Source organism: Mesoplodon bidens (assembly GCF_964165515.1).
Source record: "Mesoplodon bidens genome assembly, chromosome: 3".
In the NCBI taxonomy this organism is placed as follows: domain Eukaryota; kingdom Metazoa; phylum Chordata; class Mammalia; order Artiodactyla; family Ziphiidae; genus Mesoplodon; species Mesoplodon bidens.
This window is the reverse complement of record NC_138178.1, coordinates 39,675,001-39,702,942: the sequence shown is the minus strand read 5'-3', so window position 1 is coordinate 39,702,942 and position 27,942 is coordinate 39,675,001. Positions and strand designations below refer to the sequence as shown.

At 47.4% G+C, this 27,942-nt stretch overlaps 1 protein-coding gene across 6 annotated transcripts in view; it reads right to left on the bottom strand.

Moving 5' to 3' along the window:
- The window catches only part of NTRK3 (neurotrophic receptor tyrosine kinase 3), a gene marked incomplete at its 3' end in the record, with an annotated part of 367,342 nt that overhangs the window by 236,293 nt on the left and 103,107 nt on the right, over positions 1-27,942 (bottom strand). For all 6 annotated transcript variants that reach the window (XM_081228488.1, XM_081228489.1, XM_081228490.1 and 3 more), the window contains exons 4-8: positions 19,286-19,354; positions 9,744-9,901; positions 8,813-8,955; positions 8,039-8,180; positions 7,249-7,545 (exon numbers count right to left, since the gene is read on the bottom strand). In XM_081228488.1, coding sequence (XP_081084614.1) covers positions 7,249-7,545; positions 8,039-8,180; positions 8,813-8,955; positions 9,744-9,901; positions 19,286-19,354 — 809 coding nt within the window. The remainder of the gene's footprint in view (positions 1-7,248; positions 7,546-8,038; positions 8,181-8,812; positions 8,956-9,743; positions 9,902-19,285; positions 19,355-27,942) is intronic.

The following is a 27,942-nucleotide window of genomic DNA, read 5'->3' as shown; positions in this document are numbered from 1 at the left end:
TCTCAAGACACAGTTCCTCAGATCAATATGTAGAGTTTATTCTAGTAGGTCATTGAGACGTTCTTAGGAATCCCTCTAGAATCTGTCCACCCCCCAGATGAAAATGTGTTGTTTGGTCTTTGGCCTTTAGAAATGGCTCACCTAATAATGAAAGCCAATCATTGCTGGGCATTGATTATGAGCCAGGGGCTGTGCCAAATGCTTTATGTAATACATCAATCCTTATAACCACCCTAGGAGGTGGGTAGCATTATCCCCTTTCAACAGAAAAGGAAACAGACTTATAGAAATTAAGTAACTAATTGAATGTCACTCATCTAAGAAGGGATAGAGCTGGATTCAAATCCAAGTCTGGGCTCAGAACCAGTCTATCAGAGATTCTCAAACTTTAGCATGCCACAGAACCATCCAGGAGGTGAGCACTACCATTTTCCGGTAAAAAGAATGAGGGCTCCTTGGAGAAACGCATTAATTCCAGGGCTGGGGCAGAGAAAGTACAAGATGTGCTTGGAACACCTTGCAGTACTGGAAAGTAAGAAGGTGCTCAAGAATTATTGGGGGCATGAAGAAGGGACACAGGAGCCAGTATGAAGGGGTCTCCAATGGCCAAACTGGGGATGATTTGAGCAACAAAATATAATGACAATATAATGACAGTCATAGATTGTAATGAGCTGAATTATATCTGCCCAAAATTCATATGTTGAAGTCCTAACCCCCAGTACCTTAGACTATGACTGTATTTAGAGATAGGGTCTTCAAGAGGTAATTAAGTTAAAATAAAGTCAGTAAGGTGGGAACTAATCCAATATGACTGGTGTCCTTATAAGAGGACACTAAGACATAGACATACCCAGAGGGTAGACTATGTGAGGACACAGAGAGAAGACAACCATCTGTAAGCCAAGGAGAGAGGCCTCAGAAGGAACCAACCCTGCTGACACCTTGATCTCAGACTTCCAGCCTCCAGAACTGTGAGAAAATAAATTTCTATTGTTGAAACCACTCAGTCTCTGACACTTTCTTACTGCAGCCCTAGCAAGTTAATACATGGATTATAATTCATAGAACAAAATAAATACCCATGAGTCCATACTGATATAAAGAAGTAATTTAATCAACAAATGAGGAAGAAAAGAAAGCTTTTCCTTACAATAAAATCCAATTAATAAATGTAGAGGAAAAGGATAGAAATAGAAAAATCACCATTGACAAATGGCACACTAATATTTGTTTCAGGCAAGAATCATCAATGAATGCTAAAGCTAACGTGTGAAAGAATGATAAGAAACAAGATATTTACAAAGCTTCAAAATATTATGCTTATTAATCACAGAGGAGAAAAAAATAGTCACTCTGCAGTGGAGAAACCTAGTAGACACCATCCTGACCACTTAAGTGATAAAGTTAACATCACTGGTAATAAAATGTACAGACATCGTGTACCCCGACACAACGTACTGAACGGGCACAGCATCACTTCTGCGGTGTTCCTGCCAAAATTGCCTAACTGGCATTCAATTGTGAGAAAACATCAGGCAAACCCGAATTGTGGGACAGTCTACAAAATAACTAGTGAGGATCCTTCAAAAGTGCACAGTGAGAGAGTGGCATGGACATATACGCACTACCAAACGTAAAATAGATAGCTAGTGGGAAGCAGCCGCATAGCACAGGGAGATCAGCTCAGTGCTTTGTGACCACCTAGAGGGGTGGGATAGGGAGGGTGGGAGGGAGGGAGACGCTAGAGGGAGGGGATATGGGGACATATGTATATGTATAACTGATTCACTTTGTTATGAAGCAGAAACTAACACACCATTATAAAGCAATTATACTCCAATAAAGATGTAAAAAAAAATAAATTAAAAAAAAAGTGCACAGATCGTGAAAGACAAAGAAAGCCTGAAGAACTGCCCCAGATTTAAAGGTAACATGGCAGCTAAATACAATGTATCAATATAATTCTGGATTGGATCTCAGAGAAGAAAAGGATAGCAGTGGGACAACTGATAAGATTTAGATAAAGTCTGTAGATTAGGTAATAGGGTTGTATCAACGTTGCTCTCCTGGTTTTGATCACTGCCCTGTAGTCATGTAAGATGGTAACACTGGGGGAACCTGGGTGAACAGTATAAGGAAGCTTTTTTGGTACTATTTTGTAACTCTTCTGGTAAATCTCAAACTATTTCAAAATGAAAAGTTAAAAATCTTTAAAAAATTTTTAAAGGAATATGGATTATTGGTCCTCACCCCAGAGTTTCTGACTCAGGAGGTCTGGGGGAGGTCTTGAGAATTTTGCATTTCAAACAAGTTTTCAGATGATGGGGATGCTGCTGGTCCCTTTGAGAACCACTGCATTTTACTCCACTTCCTCCTGGCACAAGCCTACCACACCCTGAAAAATAAGAACTTATTCGTTCATTCATTCACTGTGGGTCTTCCATTTACCAGGCCCTTGGCTAGGCTTTCACAGTCATTGTAGTCATAGCTCTATCAAGTATGCGCCAGCAAATATTCTTCCCTAACTACCCGTGGGGAAAATTGATGCTTTCTGTGAAGAAGTCCCTTAGAGAAAGCCTTATTCACAGTAAATTCAGTGCTAATAGGTTGCTTGCTCATCATCCACTTTGTGTTGTTTTGTGCGAGAGCAATACAGCTTTCTCCAGATTCCTGAATGTGCCCTTCAGGCCCGCCCCCCTCTTCTAAACTTCAGGTGACCAAACGGTTGATTTGGGAGGAGGACGGAGGCAAGGGGGCCCTAGCCTTGGCTTCAGAGCCTGAGAAAAGAGAGGTGCCAGATCAATTCCTAGTTAACACCAATTTGCATATTTCCCATAAGGCTCTCATTTATTAGAGAATATGCTCACGTCAGCCAAATGTTTTGGCCGAATCTGTAAACCCTGTAATCTCTCAATCAGCCTATGAATGCTTATCTCCTTTGCAAGAGCCTGGAAACATTTACACACCCAGGAAGCACACAAGCCTTGGAACAGCCAGACCTCCTGGGTTCTCTCTAACCTGTGGGAGGACTCAGAACTTCACCCTGGAAAAGGATGGTACCCAAGAGTGGTCCTCACCTCAGCCCGCACCAGCAGGCTGGGAGGACAACCGGACCAGTGTGCCAAGGCAGCATCTGAATCCCAACAGGAACTGGGCATGAAAGCAAGGCACGTGTGTCCTCCAGATCCCCAAAGCCTCAAGAAAAACCCAGTGGGAAAAGCCAGTGGGATCCAGAGAATGGAGAAGAGAGGCAGCAGCTTGAGTCCAGACAGAGAGAGATGCACAGAGACGTGATAAGGAGAAGAGATGCCCTGGCTTCAGGTGTGAGGAGGGAGGGGGGAGCTGCGCCAGGCGTCCACATGCTCTGCCCACCCAGCACAGAAGGCCACACGCTGCCGCCACCTCCTTTCCCCCAGCACTGGCAGGTTGGGACCACATTCTAGTCTCAACAAGTTTTGGGGGGAAAGAAATCAGCCTTGATGCGGCTATGGGCACTGGGGCAATGGTGTCCCCCATGGTTTGTACCCAGGGCCCTGACGGAATTCTGGTTTCTGCTGTCACAAGATCATGATGAAGAGACTTCCCAGTCGGGTAAAAAGAAATGAGAATTCAAGAGTTATGGCAGCTCACTTATTCCTAAATGTTTTGTCAAGTGTTCTCAGATATTTGTTGCACATGTGCAGGCAAACACACATACACACACACACACACACACACATACCTTGGCAACATTCCTCCTTCTATCACATCATCATCTAAGGATCCCCAACTGGTGGGTGACCTTCCAGGTACCACCTCGACCCTAACGTGATCCCCAGCCTCCCCTGACACTCGGATCCCTGAACCCTCACGGTCCCCACTCTTAGGCCCAGATCCCTGGAACACCAGGGACTGGTTCCTACACCAAGGCTGAACTCCAGGCTGAACATTCTAGTGCTTCTTTGGAAATGAGGAAGGAAACACCAACATTTGTATAGCATGTGAAGTTTACAGAAAGCTTTTCCAGAACATTTTCATTTCAATATCCTGCTCTGAAAAAATCCTTCTGATGGAGGCCTCTGCATCTGCAGACGGCTCCACTGAATATATTCAATGCAATCAAAGCTCTCCCGTGGGTCTCCAGCCCATGAACAGTCAGGAAAGGAGACCCTCACCTTCAGATCTCTGTTTTTCCCTCAAAACAAGTCCCTTTTCAGTTGCCCTTGGGTGTTTTTTTTATATACAATAATAAAAACAAACAGTAATTCTGTGCTCACTCTGTGCCAAGCACTGTGGGAAATATTTTAGGTGGATTAATCCACTATGTGTGAATTAGTCTTCACTACAATCTTTGAGGCAGAAGCAGGGGATTGAGTAATTTGCCTCAGATCACAGAGCTGATAAGCAATTGAATGAGAATCTGAATCTTGGCATTGTGACTCCATAACCACTACCCTAGTAAACTACCTGAAGGCTATCTGTTAGAACTTACCAGCTTGATTAGAGAGTGACGACCAGATCTAGAACTCCTAAACTCAACTCCTAAACTCTCCACCTAGAATCCTAGTCGTAGCCCACAGCTATTGAACCTTCCCTCTGTCCGGACACAGAGCTAAACACCGGGTGGACATCCCTTCATTCATCCTCAGAGCAATTTAGGCGGGAGCTCTGGTTATCATTCCCATTTCACAGATGAAGAAACAGAGGCACCGAGCAGTGATCATCCTTCACCTCACGCCAACCATGTGCTAAGCCCCATTCTCAGAGCCAGTAGGGCCACAGATAGGATCATACCTCCATCTGTCTGATTTCAGAACCCTTGCTCTTAATGTCTATGTTTTGCTGCCTGGGAGCAAGAGGGGTTCAGATGACAAATACAATGTCCCCAAACCACAGCAAGAGAAGAGCAGGAGTCCACCGAGAGCCTTTGTATCCAGGCTCAGCAGGTGCGAGGTTTACCGTCCACTCCCCTGGATAATTTACTCTCCTGACGCCTACATATTTTGTCTCTTGACATGACTGGCCCATCTTTTCCCTGTCACTGCTTTTCCATCATCCATTGATTCCTTTACAAACAAGCAAACCTTTGCACAGGATGGCCTGGCAGGGTGTAGATGGGTTTGAGGGACCCACTGCAGGTGAGCTGTTTCCCTTCAAGTTCCTCTGTAACTTCACCCTCCCTCTGACCTCCTGGGTCCACCAAATGCCATGGCAGGAGATGGCAAATGAGGGAGCGTCTGAATTTTTGGGGGCAGGGGGTCTTGTTAAAATACAGACTGCCGGGCCCCACCCCACAGTTTCTGATTCAGTAGGTTTGGGTGGGGCTCCAGGATTTGAGTCCTAACACCTGCCCAGGTGATGCTGATGTTGCTGGTCTGGAGACCACTCTTTGAGAACCACTGGCCTGAGGAGAACTGAAAAGGTGACAGGCGTATCCAGAGGTGAAGAGGAGGGGCAGCTGTGTCTCTTGGGGACAGAGGAGGTGTCTGTATGGCTGGAAGGATGCAGAGAACTGCTTCCCTCCAAGGGGAGGGAGGACAAAGGAAAAGCCGTGGCCAGGACACCCTCTGTATGCAGAAGCCAGGGTGGCTCCCCCTCCCTCCCGAGCACTCCAGGGCTCCCTGCTCTCGCCAGGCCCCAGAAGCTTCCTTTTGGAAACAGAAGCATGACTCTGGCGAGGGCTTCACTCCTCGCCCATCGGGGAGTGTTGACTCTCCTCTTTAAAAACAGATTCCATTCTCTAATCACCAGATGGGCACAAGCAGGGCAAAGGGCCACTCCAGCCCTTTATGCCAACAAAGCCTAGCCTGACTTTGGCCCCGAAAAGCAAAGTATCTCTGCATCTAAAAGCTGCTGCTTCTGCAGTGCGAGCCAGGACTCTTCCAGCTCCCATGTGGCCCACAGTGGGAAGTGTCCTGAGGCCTCTTACTGGGCATACTGGGAATGATGTTGGAAATGTAGGACCATATGGGATGGCCAGGGTCTCAAACATCAGCACGTTCTCAGTCCTCTCCTGAGTGATGGCTCCACCATCCCCTGGCCCTCAGTGGCAAGAATTTAGCTTCCCAGGCAGCCTCATCTCTCCAGAGTTTCTCTCAAAGCCTCTAAAGTTTGAGTTTCCTTGCACTAAGATTAAAAAGGCCTCTTGGAACTGCTACCCTCTGATTATCTGTATGCTGTGAAATCACCTTCACAGAAGCAGATGCTGCACAGTGCTAGCCTTCCAATGCTCTGTGTGTGTGCGTGTGTGAGAGAGACAGAGAGATCGAGATCAGTCTTTACACTCCCCTTTAATCTCATTAGAATGCTGGATTTCCAGGAATTGAAGGCCAAGAGGTCATCTAGCCTGTTCCCAGCAGACATCACCAAGGTCATCAAAGATACATGGCTTCACTGACAGAAACTTATCAGCTACCAAAACCACCCCCAAGAGATGCTGCAACCACTTTCACTAAACTCTTGGGAGTATTTTCTTCTCTTCTAACTTCAGGAAGGTATTTGAAATATTCTAGCCCAGACAGAGAAAGACAGACTCCCCTCCCAAGTATTCAAACAAAGTTCTTTCATCATTTCAATGACCCCGTCCACTAGAATCAGCACCATCCAGGCTGACAGCATCAGGTACCCTCCACCCATCAGCTCACCACGGAGCTAGAGGAAAAGAGCCACAGACCTGGAAACCCAGCCAAGGCCTTATTACTACCCAGCAAGTGGAAAGATTCTGTTCACTTGCCTGTTACATGTGGGGTTGAACCAGATAGACACTGAAGCCCCTTGTAATGGAAGGTCATCAAACCATCATTAGGTGCCAAAGCCTGTGATACGTGCTTTGTCTACTTTAAGGTATTTAAAAGTCACGAGATTCTTATGGGAGAAGTACAATCATGCCCATTTCACAGATGAGGGTATTGAGGCAACGATCATGCCCAGAGTCCCCCAACAAAAAAAAGAATTGGGTCCAGATTCTCCGCCATTCTTATCCACCTCTAAAGTCCCCACTTTCTCTACCATAACACCATATGCCCTTATATGTACAACTGTGTATTTCTGAGGGGGTCTTGGTTTTCACTGTGACTGCTATTGGAAATCAGAGACTTCATCTAGTTTACCCAAAATTCTGGTGATGGCTGAATATGTTCCAGTGTGTGTTTGGTTGTCATTGATGACGGTATTTGTGTTGATGCTGCTTCTCCTCTCAAGCCCCCACTCCCTGTCCCCCTGAGTCCCTGGAGGGGATCAGTCACCCTAGAGCAGCCCTGCCCTCACCTGGAAAGGGCTCCTTGAGGAAGTGGCCATTGATGGTCTGGTTGGCTGTGCCCAGGGGGTTCTTGGCGATGAGGGTATAGTTGCCGTTGTTGTAGTGGGTGGGCTTGTTGAAGAGCAGGCAGCCCTCGGAGACCTCGCCCTCCTGGTAGTACTCCACGTGGATGATCTTGGACTCACGCAGCGGCTGCCCATTGTGCAGCCAGTGCAGTGTGGGCGGCGGGTTGCCGCGCACCACGAACTCGATGCAATGTTCCAGGCGCAGCTCAGGCTCCTCCAGACTCACCACGCGCGGGGGGTCTGCCGGGGAAAGGCCAGCTGACGCCCAGAACACAGAGCCTCCGGTGTCCCAGAACAGCCTTCCAGGAGCTGGGGTGGGCAACCCAATTCTTCCCCACCCCGCTTTAAAAAGACCTGAGGGAATCAGAGGTTTCCCCCCCAACACCACCCCCAAAGAGGGGAAGAGATGTCTGTATTGACTCAAGCTTCCTGGATCCACTATAGCTGGAGGGTTCCCTCTCATGACCTTTTAGAGGTTTAGCAAAAGGCAGACTTGGGCCAACTTAGGAGTAAAGTCAGAGCTGAGTTGGAGGTACATCATCTCCTGAGGGACAGGGACATCCTTTCTGGGGTTACTAGCCAAGGACTGACTTGATTTGCTCAGTCCTGTCCCACAGGAGTCTTTCTGCCCCTCCTGGTGGACCAGGCCCATTGAAGCAGCTCTGCCCGGCCCCAGCCTCCTATGCTGAGATCCCCAGGGTCCCAGCCACCCCCCACAAGGGCATCCGCTCACAGTGGACAGTGAGGGCGACGCTGGCATTGCTCATGCCCACCACGTTCTCTGCAATGCACGTGAGGGTGAAGCCGTTGTCCTCACTCGTCACATTTACCAGCGTCAGGTTGATGGCATGTACATTGGTCCAGTTCAGATTTGTCTAAAAACCCAATAAGAAAAACAATAATCATGTGTATAAAATAAGCTGCAGGGATGTATTGTACAACATGGAGAATAGAGCTAATATTTTATAATAACTAAAAAAATGTTTAAGACTGTACATTTTAAGTTATGTATACTTTACCACAATAAAAATTTAGGAAAAGAAAAAAGAAAAACTAGATGACGGTACAAAAAAAAAGACAACAATCAAAGAGTTTCTACAAGGGCGGCTCCCCAACCTAACCCCCAAACACCTTTAGGAATCAAAAGGAAAGCTGAGCAGTAGGTGAAGGAGGCCTTGCTGGTGAAGGCACATTGACCAAGAGCCAAGCTCTCTACAGTCAAAAGCTCAGGTAACACTCACACTTATCCCATGAGATGAATGGTAGCATTATACCCATTTCACAGATGAGGAAAGTAAGGTACAGAGATGTTTATAGCATGTTCAAGATCAAGTTGGCTAGAAAATGTTGCAGCTGGGTGGAACCCAAGTCTATGTGCTTCTTCCTATAGAAATAGGACCACAAACTTCCCCTCTTCTTCTTCCTTATTCTCATGTCTCTTGCTTCTATTCATGATTTTAGCTCATTAAGACTAAGAGGTGATAGGTCTCAAGACTCGGACGCCTACCTGGTGGGTGTTGATGGACTGCAGTCCGGTGACTATCCAGTCCACGTCGGGCAGGGGCGATCCAGAGCCATTGCAAGTGATGACAGCATTGTCACCCTCCCGTACAGTCAGGTTGGCATGGCTCACGCTGATCTCAGGCAGGTCTGGGAGGGAGGACAAGGTGGGTGAAAAAAATAGGCAAATACTTGCTACCAAAATTTTGTCCATGGGGGCAATGGGAGCACCGCTTGCTTTGTCCAATAATGACTCCACAAAACCTGCCTGACCTCTCAGAAGTCCCCCAGGTCCCAGAAGCTTCACACCACCTCCCAAGCAGATGGTAGAACTCAAGATTTAAGCCCATGCAGTTGGACGTGGTGGTTGGGGAGCGGGGATTGGTGAGGAGGACAGTTGCTGAAGGAATGCAGCTCTAACAATGACATCAAATGACATCTTCCACTTTGGGCACTGGTTCTCAAAACTTTGGTCCGCTTCAGACTCCCATGGGGATCTTGCTAGAAATTCAGATTTCCAAACTCATCCCCAGATATTCTGATCTCTTAAGTCTGTGGATGGACCCAGACATCTGCTTCTCTAAAAGTACCTTAGATGCTCCTGATACAGGAGATCCAGAGACCACACCTGGACATAACACTCCTTCAGGTTTGCTTAACAGGGAACTGACAGAGAGAAAGGACTCTGGTCTAATGACAAAGAGCACACTTAACCCCTTTCTGCATCCCTGGAACCAACCTTCCCACGGCTGGCTCATGAAGGGACAAGAATGAGCAAGGAGGTAAGAGGGGAGCCAGATCTGCACCCAATGCAGAGTTCAAGGCTGGGAGGGCAGTGGGGAAGGAAGGCCCTGGCTATCCCGGCTGATGTGCAGCACCGTCCCTGGTGTCTGAGGGAGGCCCGCGTGGAGCCAGCTGGGACTGGGCAGCTCACTCACCGCACTGGCTGATGTTCATGCGGAAAAGTGGGAGCTGGGAGCCGTCGGCACTGATGCAGTAGAGGTTCTGGCTGTTCAGCTTGGCCTCCCCCTGCTCCTGCCACAGCTGCATCCAGCGGATGTCACAGCTGCAGTTGAAGAAGTTCTGCTCCAACCTCCTGTGGGCAAGAAGTGAGGGAAGGGAACCCCTGAACCGAAGGTGGCCCAGCTCCCTCCCAGGGCTGTGAGGCTATGCATGGGCCCCCACCTGCTCCTCAGGGACTAAGGAGAGAAGGGTTTAGCAAGGTCTCCAAAGAAGTAAAAAATACTTATAGAAGTCCATGAATTTATTTAGTTTTTAAACAAATAAACTCATTCCAAAAAAATCCACTCCACTGAACTTACCTGCCAAAGAGACCTTTAAAATACATCGGCTTGGGAAGCTCCTCTTCTCAAAACCCTCCAGTGGCCTCCCAACTCTTTGAAAGTCAAAGTCAAAGGCCTACGGGATCTATACCACCCTCTGTCACCTCTCTGACTTCATCGCCTGCCTCACCCTCTCCTCCTCTTCTTCAGCCACTCTGACCTTGCTGTGTGTCAAGTTTACCAGGATGACCTGCATGCTCCTGCCTCAGGGCCTTTGCACTTGTTGTCCTTTCTGCCTACAGAGTTTGGACTCAGAACATATCTGCTAGATCAACTCCCGCCCTTCATGAAGGAATCATATAGCCTTCTCTGACCACTTCTATAGGAAAGCTACCACCAACCCCTGCCCTCACACTGCCCTGTCCCTTGCCTATTTTCTTCTTTCTGGTATTTGTCACTGCCCAGCATCACTTTAAATATTTATTTGCTTCCTCGGAAGTTTGGGGCTGGCAGATGCAAATTAGTATATATAGAATGGAAAAACAAAATAAATCTAAAAATTAAAAAATAAATATTTGCTTGCTTGTTTATTATCTGTCTCCCCAAATAAAAATTAAGTTCCATCAAAGTCAGAGACATTGTCTATTAGGTTCATTGCTATATCCCCAGTACCTATAACAGAGCCTGGCATATAAATACCTGTTGAATGAATAAAAGGAGGGAGGAAGGAAGGAAGGAAGGAAGGGAGGGAGGGAGGGAGGGAGGGAGGGAGGGAAGAGGAAGAAAGAAGCTATTCTCCCTGGGGAGAAGGTGATTCACTGTTTCCAATATCTGCTCAAAGCCTATCTTGGGACCAGCTTTATTCCTTCATAAATTCAACAAAATCCTTAATAAGCACCTCATTTATGTCTGGCTGAGGGCTGCTGAAACAGAAATGAATAATCAGTCCCTGTTTTCCAGGAGCACTCATCTTGGTAAAGAAGACTGTCTGATAGAGGAAGAGTCAAGTTCAAGGCCTTCCTTCTCCACTCATTTTCCTTGTGACTTAGAGGGAGTCACCCCCCCTCTAGAGGGAGTTATCTCCTTAGGAGGACAATTGAAGGGCATAAGCTGATGTGAAACTCTTATTAAAGTCAAGGGCACCTGATAAATCTGAATGCCAGGATCACTCAGGGAAACATGATTCTCTTTCTGGACCAGTAAGGGGATGACTCTATTGGTGCCCAGAGGGAGGGCCACTTGGGTAACTGCACTAAGACCCAGGATATTTTTGACAACTGGCAAATTCCAAAGTAGTGAAGCACACATCAGCATTAACCAGCTTTCAGAAAAAAGTGAGGCCCCTGGAAGGGAGGAATCAGTGCTTTCTAGCCAACAGGACAGCACAGGTAGAATGTGCAAACACCCCTGTATGATATCCTCTTAGTCTAAAAGTGCCCATGACTTTGCTCTGCACACCACACTCTTTCAGCAAAGGAGACAAGACCTAACCTTCATCAAGCATTTGCCTCTCACAGCTGCACTCAGAGCCAGCCAGTCTCTCGTCCTCATGCACAAGAGGGACCTCCTCCTACGTTTGGAGAAGTCAAGTCACATGCTCAAGGTCCCTCAGCTGGTATGTAACAAAGCAGGGCTTCAAAGCTTAGCCTGTTGGGCTCCAAAATTCATGCACTTTCCCTGCCATCTATCACGTGCAAGGCATAGCTAGATGGGAGATTCTAGGAGGAGTAAGCAGGATCCCTGAACTTTGGAAGCTCGTGGAGGGAAAGACTAGGGGAAGAGTTAGAGGGATGATGCAGGCTGGATTGTGGAAGCAGGAAAGAAAGCTTGTGCTACAGCAGGAGCACCGGGAAATAAAGCTGGAAGGGCAAGTGGAAGCCAGATGGTGGAGGACATTCACTGCCACATCAGGAAGCTTGGAATGCATCCAGGAGGCAGTGGGAACCACCGAGGCCCTTGCAGTTGGAGAATGAAGTGAACAAAACTGTGAGAAGAGTAATCCAGCAATGCTGAACAGGTTCAACCAGGGAGGAGGACAGCCGGAGACTGGGACCCCGGTTAGGATGTCTGATAAACACAGGGTCACCGTGTACAGTGCTGAAGTTCATGCATGTCTCAATGCACCCAGCCAAAGGGATGAATGGGGGATGAAATCCAGCCTGCATACCCTTGACCAGACCCGGTACCTGGCACGGGGCTCTATCCACCCAGAAGACGCATCTTTTCTCATTCACATATAGGTACCATATAGGCTGGCAGGCTCCAGGTCAATGTTCTCCAACTTTCTGGTCTCAGCACTCCTTTTCACTCTTAAAGATGACTGAGGGTCTCAAAGAACTCTTAGGTGGATTATATCTATCACGATTTACCATGTTAGAAATTAAAACTGAGAAAAATTTAAAACACAAGAATGCATTAGCACAAACTCCATCAAGCATCAGAGGAATGATGGTAACGTATGTCACGTGGCTTCTGGAAAACTCCACTGCCCATGGGAATGAAAAAGGCAAGTAATGTCTCAGGGTTATTATGAAAATAGATTTAACTTCTTGGTCTCCCTGTAAGGGTCTTGGGGATCCCCATGGGACCCTGGACCACCGTGAGAGAACGGCTGCCTAGTTACTAAGAGCCTGGAGTAGAGAGGTAAAAACTGGGGAGAGGGAAGGGGAAGATGGAGCAAACATCGTAAAGGAAGACAAGGTGGTATTTGGCGCTTCCTTGGAGGTAGAAGAAAGAGTAAAAGATGACCCCAAGGTTTTAAGCTCCAGGGGACAGGAAGTCAATGGAAGACAGAAGTATCTTTGGTTGAAAACAGAAGAGAAAAACCAATGGAAAGGAAGAGGGGAAACATATTAGGAATCGGGTCAGGGCAGGGCTGGGGGTGAGGAGGGAAAGGTAAGGGCCTAGAGCAGGAAAGTGACGGATGAGGTCCAGGACCCTTGGAGGGGTTTGCCCTGGGTCAAGGCAGATGCTTCTGCAGCTGAGAAATGAGGGAGAGGAGAGAGAAAAGGTAGACAGGAGAAAATGAGAGAGAAGTCATAAAAATAATTGGATAATAACGTTTGTATTGCATTTACTCTGTGCCCAGCACTATGCTGAAGGCCTTACAGGTCTCACGGCCTCTGACCCTCACAACAAGGAGGAAGCAGGGGAAGGGAATGTCTGAGGGCTTCCTTAGGAAACACAGGAGGTCAAATTCCCTGCCCGGCATTTCTGGGGAAAGGGAGTGGAGCAGTGGTTGGGAGTCACGCGGTAGGGGCTGTGAGGAGAGGCCTGGCAGCCCTGCTGGAAGGATACTGAGGGTCCAGATGCCGGAACACATGCACACTGAACCAGGTCAGCCTGATTTGTCCCAGTTGCTTACTTGACAAGATGTGGTCATTCATTATTAAGTAGCTGTAAAAATACAAATTACCCACCTGGGTGGAAAATACTAGACAAGTGAGAGTCTTAGCCAGGCTGCTTCAAGCCACATGTGCTTTATTCAGTTCTGCCTCTTGTCTGAGCCCTGCGTATCCCAACATCTCAGGGGTCCCCCAGAAAGGTGGACGGTGCCACAGCGTCCTGAGGCTGGCAGGGGAATCCAGTGAGATATGTGGGGTGTGTCTTAGACCCTGCCAGGCATGGGCATGCTAAAAGCTTGTTTGTTTCCCTCCGTCTTTTTCCTCCAGAAGGCATGCACCATGAGACCTGGTCCTTTCCTCCAACCCAGGGTCTCCTGGAAACTGCAGAAGAACTTTGAGTTCTTCCCCCCATCCCTCTGGACTCTCCTCCTGGACAACAAGACATACGTAAGGCAGAAAGCATTTTCAGTCTCAGAACAGATGACGTGGGCATCTCACCGAGCAAATCCACTATCGTCTTCATATCCTGACAAGAGGGGTCAAACAGTGAGGTGGACCAGAAGCAAAGAAGGGCAAGTCCTGGGTCTAAATGATGCTGTCCATTCTCCCATCAAATCAGGTCTGGAGCAGAGGGGTCTTCAGCCAGGGCTTCAGGGGCAGACTCAAGGAGCCTAAAGCAAGCCTTCCCCTGCTCCATCAATAATGCAGGCGGTCCCATGAATAATACAACAGCAGCTGCTTCACAGCAAAGATTACCAACACCCAGCCCTTTCCTCAAGATGGCCCAGGGCCTAATCGTAGGGCCCTTGGGGCTTCCCACAGATTAACTCAGCCCCATCCGAGTTTGTGCACAAAGACACTTCGCTGAACAGCCAAGACCAAGACTGAGTGTTTAAAAAACACTGATTCCGCGCTAGTCGTCACTCTGGTTTTCTTCCCTCCTCAGCATCAGTGCTGCCAGTGGCAATCCATGGCCAGGTAGTGAAATATGGGGAAGGGACCCAAATCTGTTGTCACAGAAGAAAACATGCCCAAAGGGCACCCTGGAGATGCCAACAGTCCTGTGGGTAAAAAAAATATCCAAACAAAAGATCTGAGTTGAGCCAGTTGGGTCACCTTGGGCAACTATAGTAGATTGAACAGTGTCTCCCCCGCCCCCCAAAATACATCAAAGTCCTAAGCCCCAGTAGCTGTGAATGTGACCTTATTTGGAAATAGAGTCTTTGCAGATATAATCAAGTTAAGGATCATGGATGAGATCATTCTGGATTACGGTGGGCCCGAAATCCAATGACTGGTATCCGTATAAGAGAAAAGAGGGAAAAATCAAAGACAAAGAGGCAGGGAAGATGGACATGTGAAGATGGAGGCAGAGACCGAAGTGGTGCTGCCACAAGCCAAGCAACACCAGGAGCCACCAGAAGCTGGGAAAGGCAAGGAAGGATTCTCCCTAGAGCCTTGGAAGAGTGTGTAGTCATCCTGACACCTTGATTTTGGACTTCTGGCCTCCAGAAGAGTGAGAGAATCACTTTCTATTGTTTGAAGCCCCCAGATTTGTGGGAATATGTTAAGGCAGCCCTAGGAAATGAATACAGCAAGTATTCATTCAGCCTGAATTCTCCAAGGCTCTGTTCTAATGTCTGTAAAATGGGGGTAATTGTGCTCAATCTGCCTTCTTCACTGTTACTATGAGGATTAGTGATAATATATGTTAAGGTGCTTTGTGAAGTAAAAGGGGCTATAAAGAGGCCCCAAATTATTATTATAATACCAGTATTATTAACATGATTGTTGAGTGATTTTGCGAGCCGTGGCAAGTGGTCAGGGCCAGGACTGGGGGAAGGAAAGTGACAGGATCAGCACAAACCCATCCCCAAAACTGAGTTAATATTTTACCAAGTCGATTAAATCTGTAAATTATACCAGAGGTAATTATCACTTTGCTTTAAGAAAATGAAATATTCCAATCTATTTTAATCATGTCTGCTCCACGTGTGCGGGGTATTAAGAGAAGCCTGTTCGAGATACACTAATGGTCCTTAGGGTATTTCTGGAGGGTTTCTGTGCTGTGAATTTATATCCTTTGGTGCCTCTTGCCTTTGCCTAAATGGTATCATGGGATTCAGAATCCAAGCTTCTTTTCTTTCCAATTCATTCTTTACCTCTAAGTCAATCTCTTTGATTCTTGCTCAGCTTTCGGGACAGACTGTTGCCATCTTCTCGGTAAAGGGAAAACACCATCTTGCCATAAACAGAAACTTCGGAGAGCACTGTGCAACACCAACTCAAATTTCTCCAAACCCGTGCCATTGAAAGAGTGCTGGCTACTCAGGAGGCAGTCTTGAAAGATGCTTCCGGTTCCATCAGTAAGAGAAAAACACAGCCTGGACAGGTGAGAGGCGGGCCAGGTGCCCGGCCAAGACCACACTCTTCATCTCACAAAAGTAAATGAGAAATGAGTGAAGGAAGTCTCTGGCACACAGCAAGGGCTCTGAGATGATAACTTGTTTGGATTTTTTCCCCCTTTGATTCCTCTGAGAAGAGCTGCCATCTTGAGTTCTGGCAGAAGGGGACGCATAGCATGAGGGCTATGGTGCTGAGTTGGGTAAGGAAAGAGCTGGTCTCTGAAAACAATAGACCTGGATGGTGGCGATGCTAATAATCACAATACTAATTCCCATTTACTTGCCATATGATGTTGGACCAGTTATTTCACTTGGCCAAGCCTCCAATCCCTCATTTGTCAAACTGGGTTTAAGCATACCTCCTCTGTGGGATTGTCCCAGGGGTGAGACAGTACATCGTATATATTAGATACTCAATATACACCTCTTTTTTCTCCTTCTCTGCTACTGGAAAAGTTGTAGACACTCAGCCCTTCTGACGGGGAATCCCAACAGCATTAGTTCTTCTGTCAAGGATCAGAGGAGGGGCTGCTTGGGGCAGGCAGAGATCCTCAGTGATGGAATAAAACATGCTAAGAAATTGTTGAATGCCCTAGCTTTCTCCTTCTGTTCCTGCAGAGGGTCGCTCAAAGCCTCACACTTCTGCCCTTGTGATCTTTTGGCTGCCACAGCTCACAGAGCCATCTCCCTCTGGCCTCTCTCCTCTAGGGCCAAAATTCTTTCTTCCTGGAAATACGCGACCCATGCCCACACCCCAGCCCACAGGCTCCACTGGGAAGACCCTGGCAGTCTAGATGGCTCATGGCAGATGGCACCATGTGGACTAATCAGGAAGTCAGACAAGAAAATATGACCCACTCTTCCATTTGCCAGGAACTGGGATTGTTTGGATTTTAATCACAGCCACAGCTAAGAGCCAACACGCGGCCTCTCCAGCCAAAAGATAAATTTTCCACTCTCAACATTCAATTCTTCCTCAAAAAAATAGACCCTTACCAGGGTGACTGCTCCTTAGAGGGGGGGGGGCTTCTTTATTTTCCAACATAATTTTTTACTTATTTAACAATATGACAGAAATAAAATACTCCATGGACATGGTGGCTCTCACACACTGACTCACCCTGGAGGGAACGTCTTCATTCCCCCATAAGTCACATCCAGCTCACTGGTGTATTGATTCACAGGCAAAGATGAATGCAGAATCCCATGATCCTCTGGGAGAAATCTGACATTTTCTTTAAATATATATCCACAGAACAACTGTTTCTAAAACTCCACGAAACAGGTCACCGGGGCAGCACGCCATCGATTTCGCAGCCAATGATTTTTTTAGAAGGAGCACTGAACATTTTTGCAATAATTCAGCCAACAGTAGAGCCGGATGTCCCCTGGAGAGATGCTATCCCTGGCCTCCCACAGATGAAGGGTCAGGGGTCCCAGGAGAACTGGATGAAAGACTCCAATTAGCTCCTTTAGGGCAGGGTCCCTGGTCAGTTTTAGAGCAATGTAAGGAATAACTGCAATTGTGCCTTTTTATTGAAAATTACTGTAGAACAGATCCTTGGACTGAAAACAGATTGAGAAAGTTGGGAGATGGCGAAGCACAGGGGTCAAGATCTTGAGTCCACGTGCTACCATTTAGTTAATGGGTGACCTTAACCAAGATACTAAACCTTGCTAAGTACCCCAGTGTCCCCAAATGTGAAGTGACACTAGCCATTCCGACCTGATAGCATTGTTATAAGGATTAAATAACCTCCGTAACTCGACAGATTACTTGGCACACTGCCTGGCCCAGAGTAAGATCTCAGAAATCACTGTTAGTGGTGATCAAAGCAGTCATGTTAATTTGCCTCTAACATCTTTTCCACCTACAAAGAAGGGAATGAACACAATGCATCAAGTGTAACAGTTTGACACTGAGATATCTGTGACATTGTCCACTTTTCCAGTTTTTATTTTTTTTATTAAAAAATAAGTACATATGCACCTTTTTCCAAGCCCAGGTAGGAGTTTTATAAAAAAAAATAAGTACATATGCACCTTTTTCCAAGCTCAGGTAGGAGTTTTTATTGGAGTACAGCTGGATGGCAGCCATGTATGACTAAAGAACTCTGATCACTAGAGCTATTGTGCTCATAGCAGAGGAGAAGCCTGGTGGGAGGGGCAAAATCCTAAAGCAGGAAAGCAACCCACAACAGTCTTGTCCTAAACTCTCCAACGCTGTCAGAGACCACCTCTGTACTTCCCATCCCTGGAATGGCATTTTTAAGCATCATGTAGGCACTTGGGTCCATGAGGATGAGGAGGGTATGTACAAGACTGTCATGAGATGTAAACATTCCCCTTCCTGACCAACTGGGTCGGAAAAGGTAAGGTTATGACGCATCCTTGAACTCAGGTCTTACCAGGTGGAGGGAGAACAAGTTGAAAGGCCAACAGTATGGGCGGGGATCCAAGGCCATTCACTGCCTCTTGGTAAAGGATAGAAAGCAATCTGCATTCAGTGAATTTGGATCTGAGTCATCAAGTACAAGGGAAGACACATGAGCAGTGTCCCTGGAACCCTGACTCCCTAACTCTATCCATGCCTCAATTCCTTTTCAATTTATTCCTTGATTTGTCCCCTCAACATAATATGCCATCCTTCATGCACAGAGATGACCCTGATGACTCACACATCAACATGACTTATTTTTTCCAGCAGTGGTCACGAGTTTTCATTCATCCATCCAATGTGTGTTTGTGCAAAATGGCTGGCTGGGGTAGGAGTACATTGATCAGCCTCAGAATGCAGCAAATCTAAGCAGTCCACAAGCAGACTGAATAAATATATGGGCTTAGTCCCTCCAGGATGTCCATACTCAAGCCAAGTAGGCTGACAGAAGATCACGAGAAGTGGAAAATACATGCAATCTGAAATCAAAGGCCTGGGTTCAAGTCCTGGTTCTGCCAGTCCCTAGAAATGTGATCTTCGTTGTGTTTCACATGCCTTTCTGGAGCTCAGAACCCTCACCTGAAAGTGTAGAGATACCTTTTATACGGGAGGTATAATAATACCTACCTCCCATGACATGTGATGATAAATCAAAGGTCATGTAAATGAAAGCACACCTAATAATCTATTTATATATTGAAAATGTTATTATAACTTGATAAATTATCTTTATTATTATAAATATATATAAATATAAATGTTATTACTAACTACCAACAGATCACAAAACTAGGTCCTGCTAAGAGATGAGATTCCTATCTTCTGAAATATATTGCACCCAGAAGGAGCATCAGAAATCAAGGGATAGGGTGGCTCACTCTCACTGAACATGGTACACCCACATAATCCAACCCAAGGAGCCCCTTCAGGTGTACTCCCAGCTTCAGGTGGCTCCACCCAACCTTTGACCATCACTCCACCGACTGGGACAGTCTTCAAAACTGAACTTACAATTCCCGAAGACTCAGAGTCTGGAAAAGCTGCCATGAGAGTGTGGTGAGCCGGTTACTCGACAGGTTTCTGCAAGATTGACAAATAAAGAGGAAATTAAAGGAGAATCTGGCATGTCATGCTCTCCGTAGTAAGCGTGGTCATCTCATGGGAGCCTGGCTTTGTTGTTCTTCTCCACTGCTCCCTTCGGCTAACAGTACATCTGACAGTTAGTCGAGGCTACAGATCATGTCTGGAGAGGATGCTGAGACCTTTTAAAAGGCAAGGTTTTACAAATCAAATGAAATAAATAAATAAATAAATATTTCTTGGTCATTCTCCCATATGATCTCACCACAATAAAATTTTCGAGAGCCTTTTTAAATCCACCCTTCTACAGGAGGACAGAGAACTCTCAGAGTATAAGGTATACAAACCAGGAAGCATTCTTTTTTTTAAGTAGAGTTGTTTTACAATGTTGTGTTTATTTCTGCTGTACAGCAAAGTGATTCAGTTATACATATATATATATATTCTTTTTCACATTCTTCTCCATTATGGTTTATTATAGGATACTGAATATAGTTCCCTGTGCTATACAGTAGGACCTTGTTGCTTATCTATTTTATATATAGTAGTTTGTATCTGCTAACCCCAAGCTCTTAATTTATCCCTCCCCCTTTTTTTTTTAGCTACTGAGGTATAACTGACTTATCAAAAAAGCTGTACATATTTAATGTATATGTCTTGATGAGTTTGAAGATAATATACATTCGTGAAATGGTTGCCATAAACAGTGCCATAAACTTAACTGGCATCTCTAAAAGTTTCTTCCCTCTCTATTTTTTTTTTTTTGGTGATAACAATATTTAACGGAAGATATACCCTCTTCCCAAATTTTTAAGTGTACAATACAGTATTGTTAACTATGCACTACTCTGTACTAGAGATATCTAGGACTTCTTCACCTTGCATAAGTGAAACTATTGTGCCCTGTTACCAACAAACATTCTTTTTTTAAAAAATAGGTTTATTTATTTATTTTTGGCTACGTCGGGTCTTCATTGCTGCATGTGGGCTTTCTGTAGTAGTGGCAAGCAGGGGCTACTCTTCGTTGCAGTATGTGGGCTTCTCATTGTGGTGGCTTCTCTTGTTGCAGAGCATGGGCTCTAGGCGTGTGGGCTCAGTAGTTGTGGCTCACAGGCTTTGTTGCTCTGCAGCATGTGGGATCTTCCCAGACCAGGGCTCAAACCCATGTCCCCTGCATTGGCAGGCAGGTTCTTAACCACTGAGCCACCACAGAAGCCCTCAACAAACATTCTTAACATTCACACAAGTCGAAAATACTCCGCAGGTCACCTACAATTCCTTCAAGCCAGTCCCTCCCTCAGCAATCCTGTCCATCAATGATCAAGACATCAGCCTTTTTGTTCACACTTCTGTCCTCCTCCTAATGGCTTTTTTTTTTCATTAGGATGTACAGGGGAAAGGAATAGTCATTAGTCTTCTGAATAAAAGAAGAAACACACCCACGGTTATTACTTTGCCAGGCTCAACAAACAACTTTTTTTTTTTTTTTTTTTTTTTGCAGTACGCGGGCCTCTCACTGTTGTGGCCTCTCCCATTGCAGAGCACATGTTCTGGACGCGCAGGCCAGCGGCCATGGCTCACGGGCCTAGCCACTCCGCGGCATGTGGGATCTTCCCGGACCAGGGCACAAACCCGTGTCCCCTGCATCGGCAGGCAGACTCTCAACCACTGCGCCACCAGGGAAGCCCCTCAACAAACAACTTTTGATGTGGTAACAGCCCTTCAAGGCAGCGATTGGAGACGGCTAGAGCTGAAGTGGCACCCCAGGAACCATGTACTTATCTAGTGATGAGAAAGGAGAGCGGTAAGAATTGCACTTAGGTAAATACCTATCCACATGCACACACGTGTGTATAAGCATATGTGTATTTATGTCCATTAAACATGTAGGTAATAAACGCAAACACAGACTCCCGCTTATACCCATATGCATATGCTTACAGGTACACCTATATTTAGAGGACTTCTATAACAGATATTTGTTGAGAGCCGAATATAGGCTACACTAAGGAATGAGGGGGTGGATGACAGATAAGGTCCCTCTGGAGCTTATGTTCATGTTACAAATGAATAAGCAAAAGAAGTGTAGTTTGTGATGAGCAGAAGGAAGGGAATAAGCAAAGTGGGGTAAGTAACTGATGTGGGAGAGAGAGAGGGCTACGTCAGAAGATGCTTCCAGAAATACCCTCTGAGAAGGGGATGTCGGAGCTGAGAAGAGGAGTGAGAAGAGCCTAGCGCCAGGGAAGGTGTGTTCCAGGCAGTGGGAGCAGCAAGTGCGAAGGCCTGAGAGGGACGAGGGGGCGAGAAAAGGGCCCAGTGAGGAAGGAAGTAGAAGAGTGGTCTAGGATAAGCAGGAGAGGGGACCTGCCACACCCACCTTGCTGGCCAAGGTAAGCCACCCGGAATTTACTTTAAGGAACAACGGGATGGCACTGGCTGGGTTTAAGTAGGGACGTGGCATCATCTAATTACCATTTTTTAAAATAGGAACCCAAGACTGGAAGTCATCAGAGCAATTAGGAGCTGCTGCAGTATTCCAGGCAAAAAGAGAGAGTAGAGACAATTAAGCTGATGGAATTCAAGCTAGGTGGTGGAGGGAGAGCTGCCAGAACTTCCTATGGGATTGGATCGGGCAGAGGAGGGAGACTTGAGCAACCAGGAGAGTGGTGATGTCATTTAGTGAGCCGAGGAAGGCTGCAAAGGGGTCCCATCTGGGGGGCGGCGTGGGGATCAAGAGCCTCCCCCTTGCAGACACTGAGTTTGAGATGCCTGTTAGACGTCCAAAGAAGAGAGATGAGATAGCTTGTTGGATGCGTCGGTCTGGAGCTCAGGGGAGAAGTTCAGGCTGGGTGAGGTACAGAGAGTAGACACAGCTCATCAGAGGAGCAGATATTCAAACACAAGGACAAGCTATGGGATAGGGCTTCCCCTTCCCATTTGAGGCAGCTCTGCCTTTGGTGACAGCCCATGACTGTGTGGGGGAGAAAGACCCCATTCTTGGGGTGCAGGGGACTGGGGCGAAGGGAAGGTGTCCAGTAGGTATCACCCAAGTTTACTGTCCCACTCTCTCCCCAGTCCCCAGCACTCTCTCCTTTCAGAGTCCTTAAGCCCACAGCCCTTGCTAGGAGAGCCTCCCATAGCCCCATACTGTCACCCACTTCCTCTCTGCAGGACTGTAGAGCACTGGTGTGTGTGACAACACAGGCTCTCACTAAAAGCCTATAAACCTCAACTCATCCACATGCTCAGCTTCACAAAACCCCTAACCATGGCGCATCTTATTCCTACAAACGGCCTCCTTCCCCCACTGACCGGAAGGAAAAGGGTGACAGAAGAACTGCATGATGGCCACTTGAGGACACCCAGGCACCCAGCTCCCTGCAGAGCAACTCCTGCTTGGGAGGGAGGAGCAGGGGATCAGACACGTACGCCCAACAAAGGCGCTGACCTTACACCAGGAGCTGGAACTCGGGGTCAAGGATAACGGGCTTCACAGTACCACTCTATGTGTCTCCATTACCATGAGCCGCTATGATGTTTCAATAAAGGTGAGTACCTCATCCAGATAGAAGTCTTCTGTTTTGTTTTGCTTTTCTTGGTTTACTGTCTACGCACAACAGCATCAGGGGCAGCAGAAGTTAGACAAGGCCCAGGGGCCTTGAGCTCTCTGCCCGACTCCAGCGCAGCCTGGAACAAGGCCCCTGATTCCGAAGCCGAGCAGCAGCTCCTGTGAGAGACGGCGGCCAGGAACGCCAGACGCACTGAACCCTGGGAAACACGCCCCACCGCCGGCCCCGCCCCCGGCCGGAAGGAGGAGGCGGGGACACAGGAGTGGTCCCGGGGAAGTGGAAGCCTTGCCCAGCTCCGAGGGAGGAGCAGCCTAGGAGTGTGCCAGTAGTTCTTGGGGGGCCCGAGGCAGGGAGCGGGTTGCCAGCAATGTCCTTTCACAAAGGTCATGTTTTGCTACATTAGGCAGAAATGTCAAGAGAAAATTGGATTCTGAAAGAAAGAAAATAACAGGCATTCTGGGCAAATAAAGAATAAGAAATAGCATTATCTCCTTATTACAAGTTAGAGGGGAGAGGGGGCCTGGGACACCTGGTAAGGGGGAGGTGGGCTCCGGCTCTCTCAGGGGTGTCTCATCTGCAGCTTCTCCCCACCCTCCCCCCACCCACCAAGCCCCACCTGGAGGAGAAAGGGCCCCTCCGGATTCCTCCAGTTCTTTGGCCAGATGGAGCGGCCACAGCAACACTCGTGGGCTCTGTCCACGACTGCCCTCTTCCCTCCCTCCTCCCTGACGGTCCCAGTGGTGTACAGACCACCTTCTCCTTCTGCAGTCCAGATACTCTCCTTCTCTCACCCCCTCCTGCCCCCCTGCACCATCTCACAATCAACAGCTGCCATTCATCAAGGGCTTACCAAGCACCAGCTACTATGTTATCCACTTCTGCATTCATGATCTCATTTAATTTTTACAGCAACTCTTACAAGACGGGTATTGCTATTATCTCCATGCAAAGATGAGGAAACGGGCTCAGAGGTGGCCAATGAAAGATGAACAGCTCTGAGTAGCCTTAACGTGAAGACTCCAACAACAGGCCACAAGAGGCATACCCAGGAACATTTGCAACCAACACACAGACATGTAAACGCCCAGGTACACATACTCACAACCCAGTGTGTGTCCCCAGAGACAGAGACGCTGTGCTGCACAAGTCCCAGGAGGAAAGCAGTGCGTACAGTCTGGGCAACCGTACACAGCACCCTGCCAGAGACACACGATAGAAGCATCCAGCCACAGAGACAAACAAATAGACAAAAGACGAGAAAGGCAAACATACACCGCCAACAAGGCAAGCAGGGCACACCTCTGGCCATCCTGCCTTCAGAGGCATTTATAACTGCTCATGTGCTGGGCAGATGGAAAAGATGAGGCAGGGAGCCTTAACTGACTTAACACCCACTCAGAACTCACTTCCCCTGATTTTCCTTCTAGCTCATGCCTCACCTGAGTTCACCTGTCATCAGTTATTGATGAGCCAGTTACCCCCCTCACCAGACAAAGGTTTAATTAAGAACCTCTGAGCCTCACCGCAGCCCTGAGCCTCCTCCCTTACGGATCCATTATCACTCGTCTCTGACTTGTGCTTGAGTCAATGGCCAGTTTCCAAGTCACCTGACCGTTGGAAGTAATTTGGTGAGCAAGATATTAAGAGATGATGCATCAAACACTTTCCCAAAATCAAGCTCCAGGACCTTGCCCCTGTATCCCTTACCTGAGACTACCAAACAAAACCATTAATTTTGTCCTGAACTACTGGCTCGTTCACAGCCCAGACTCTGGGGCCCAGAGTAATGAACCATGTCAATGCAGCTACTGGGTCCTCTGGGAGCCAGACACACAGGTGGCCAAACTCTGAACCTGAGGAAGAACAGGCTGAGATGGCCCCTCCTGCATTAGCCCTGTGGTGAACAAGGGGAAACTCAGGATGGGAAGCAGTCCTATGGCCCTCCTAAAGGGAGTGCCCAACTGCAGCAGGATGGGGCCCCACAATTGGGAAGGATGTCACCTTCTACCCTGGGAACCCTACCATCCAACAAGAGGGTCACTCGAGATGGACCCTGCAGCCAAGAGAAGCCGACCAGATGAATCCCTCTGTTGCCCCAAAACACACTGCATCCTTTGGGGCTGACAGTTGAGAAGGAGACACTGATTCCCATCCACAAAGTGAGCCTGAAGAAGGTACCATGGATTTCCCAGATTAAGGGTGTGGCTGACTTTGGAAGTACCTCCTCTTGTACCAACAGAGGCAGGCCCAGGGGCAGGCTGTGTCTTAGGACTTAAGTGTCTTAGAACACTGAGGAGTGTGTAAGGGATTGTTGGATGCAGGTGCCCTGTCATTCCTGTGCTATTAAGCCAGGCTGCCCCACCAGCACCATTCAGTCGGGCATCTCCCCTGTCCACACCACAGACCTTTGCTGGGTTGGCCCCGCTGCCACTCCTGGATGTTCACTCCACCTCTGTATCTCCTTAGTCCCTCTCACTTGGGTTTTATCTTCTGTTATGACGGGCTGGACTGTGTCTCCTCAAAATTCATATGTTGAAGTGTGAACTCTCAGGACCCCAGAATGTGACTGTATTTGGAGACAGAGCCTTTAAGGTTAAAGGAGGCCATTGAAATGAACCCTAGTCCGAAATAACTGGTGTCCTTATAAGAAGAGATTAGGACACACAGACATGCACAGAGGAGATGATGTGAAGACACGAGGAAAAGTCAGCATCTATAAGCCAAGGTAAGAGGCCTCAGAAGGAACCAACCCTGCTGACACCTTGATCTTGGACTTCCAGCCTCCAAAACTGTGAAGAAATAATTTCTGTTGTTTAAGTCACCCAGTCTGCAGTGTTTGTTATGGCAGCCCTAGCAAACTAGTATACCTGTCCTCAGCCCCTCTTTTGCCCCAAGGTCCTGACAGTTGGCTGCCCAACTGTGATTCCTGAAAGCCTCCAAAGTCATGATTTTCAGTCCCTCCCTCACTCTGCCTATGTCCCATCGCTCTAGGGAACGAGCTTCCCAATCAGGGTGCAGCCATGAAGATGCAACATGGCATCCATCCACTCAGTCAGCTCCCCACTGGGCATACGCAAGTCTCCTGCTGCAAAAGATGGTTATGAGAGAACACAGAGACCCAAAGGTATGCTCAGCTGGCATCCTAATGGTGAATGCCATGGTCACTGACTTTTCCTAGAGGATTCACGCTGCTGCTTGCAGAAAGCACTATTCTAAGCACCATATGGGCTCAGAGCAGCAAGCATGGCTCCCCAGAGAACAACAAAGGTCCAGCCCCTCCTGCTTTCACAAGCTCCCATGGGGGCTGTGGCTTGCTGGCTGCCAACATCATGATGTAAATATGGTTTCCTCCATCCACGAAGGCAGCATTAGAAAGATGCAATTCTTCCTTCCTGAAGACCCAACACCTCCTCAGCTGTCTGTCTCTCCCCTTCTAACTTTCCCCATGAAAGAACTCTCTCCTCGTTCTTCCTGAAGACAGCCAACTCCCTCCCCTGCCATGTCACGCCAAGATTCTTTTGAAATTTCTGAAGGACCTGGAAAAAAAAAAGTCAAGAAAGGAGAATTCTTTCATGCAGCACTGACCCCACAGAGAATTGCTAAAAAGGAACAAACCATGGAGACGGAGAAGGCTGACAGTCTCCTCCCTGCTTCTCCGAGAACCAGGGAACTTACATGTCATGATCTTGAACTTGGGACTTTGTGCATATCAGCCCAAACCGAAGATGCCTGCAGCCCCCCATGAGGAGCAGTTAGGGTGGCTGCCATCAACCTCCTCAGGTTGAACCAGTGGGAAGGAAGGAGGCTCCAGGCCATCTCTCCACCAAGGCCTGCTGCCCACCCCCGAGGGGCCCCCCTGAGCCAGCCCCTTAAAATCCAGCGCCTGTGACAAGGTAGCAGGTGCTGCTGCCCTGTGTCCCTCTTGGAGGCCAAGAAGTATTTCTCTACATCATTGACGTATTTGCTTTTCCCTCAATTAAATTGCTGTAAGAGGGGGTGTGGGTTAAAGCCATCTGAGCCATTTTTATTCAGCTAAATTACACTGGATGGCTCATTTAATGAACTTTAATGAAGCCAAAATGCTTTCTCTAATCAAATCTCGAGTGACGTGACTGGTGTCTTGACCTTAGATCAGGAGACTTAGATCAGGCAGCTTTTCCACAAGGCCCTAGGCTGAGCTAAACCAGGGTTTCCCAGAGAATGTTCCTAGGAATCTGAGATCTCCCGTATATTAATGGGTATTACAAGGGAAAAAGTTTCATGTTCCTTGAAAAATGTGGTGCTAAATAAAATTAACCAGGCTTATTTACTGCAGAATTTCTCAGAGCCTTTACTAAATGAAGGATCTGACCCACTGAATCTCTCAAGCTTATTGGCTCACAGAACCTCCTCCATGGAATTCTAGCAAAAATATCACCCCACATAATATACTTAGAGAAATGATCATGGTGATAAGAAGTATATATGTGGTCCTTATCCACGGTTCATAGCTCACAGCTCCCCAAACTCTTAGACTCTCTTGAAGGATAAGAACAACAGGAGCCCCTTTTCTTACAACACTCAGTGTCCTGTCCTCAGTTCCTAAAATTGCTTCAGAGGATAAAGTGACTTTCGGAAATCCCCTAAAGATGGGCGTCTGGTTGTCAGGGGAACCAACCATGAATAGAGAGTTGGGACCTTTCATTCCCACCCCTCGATTTACTTTGAGGGGAAAGGAAATCAATCACCAATGGACAATGATTTAATCAATTGTGCCTAGGCAATGAAGCCCCCATAAAGCCCCAGAAGGACAGGGGTTGGGGAACCAGAACACTTCCCTTCGCATCAGGCCCCAAACTCCACGGGAACAGAGGCTCTTTTGTTCAAGACCTCACCCTTTGTATCTGTTCATCTGGTTGTTGATTTGTATCCTTTAATATCTTTGTAATACACCAGTAATCTAGTGAGTAAATGAGTTTCCTGAGTTCTGTGAGCCACTCTAGCAAATTGATCGAACCCAAGGAGGGGGTCATGGAACCT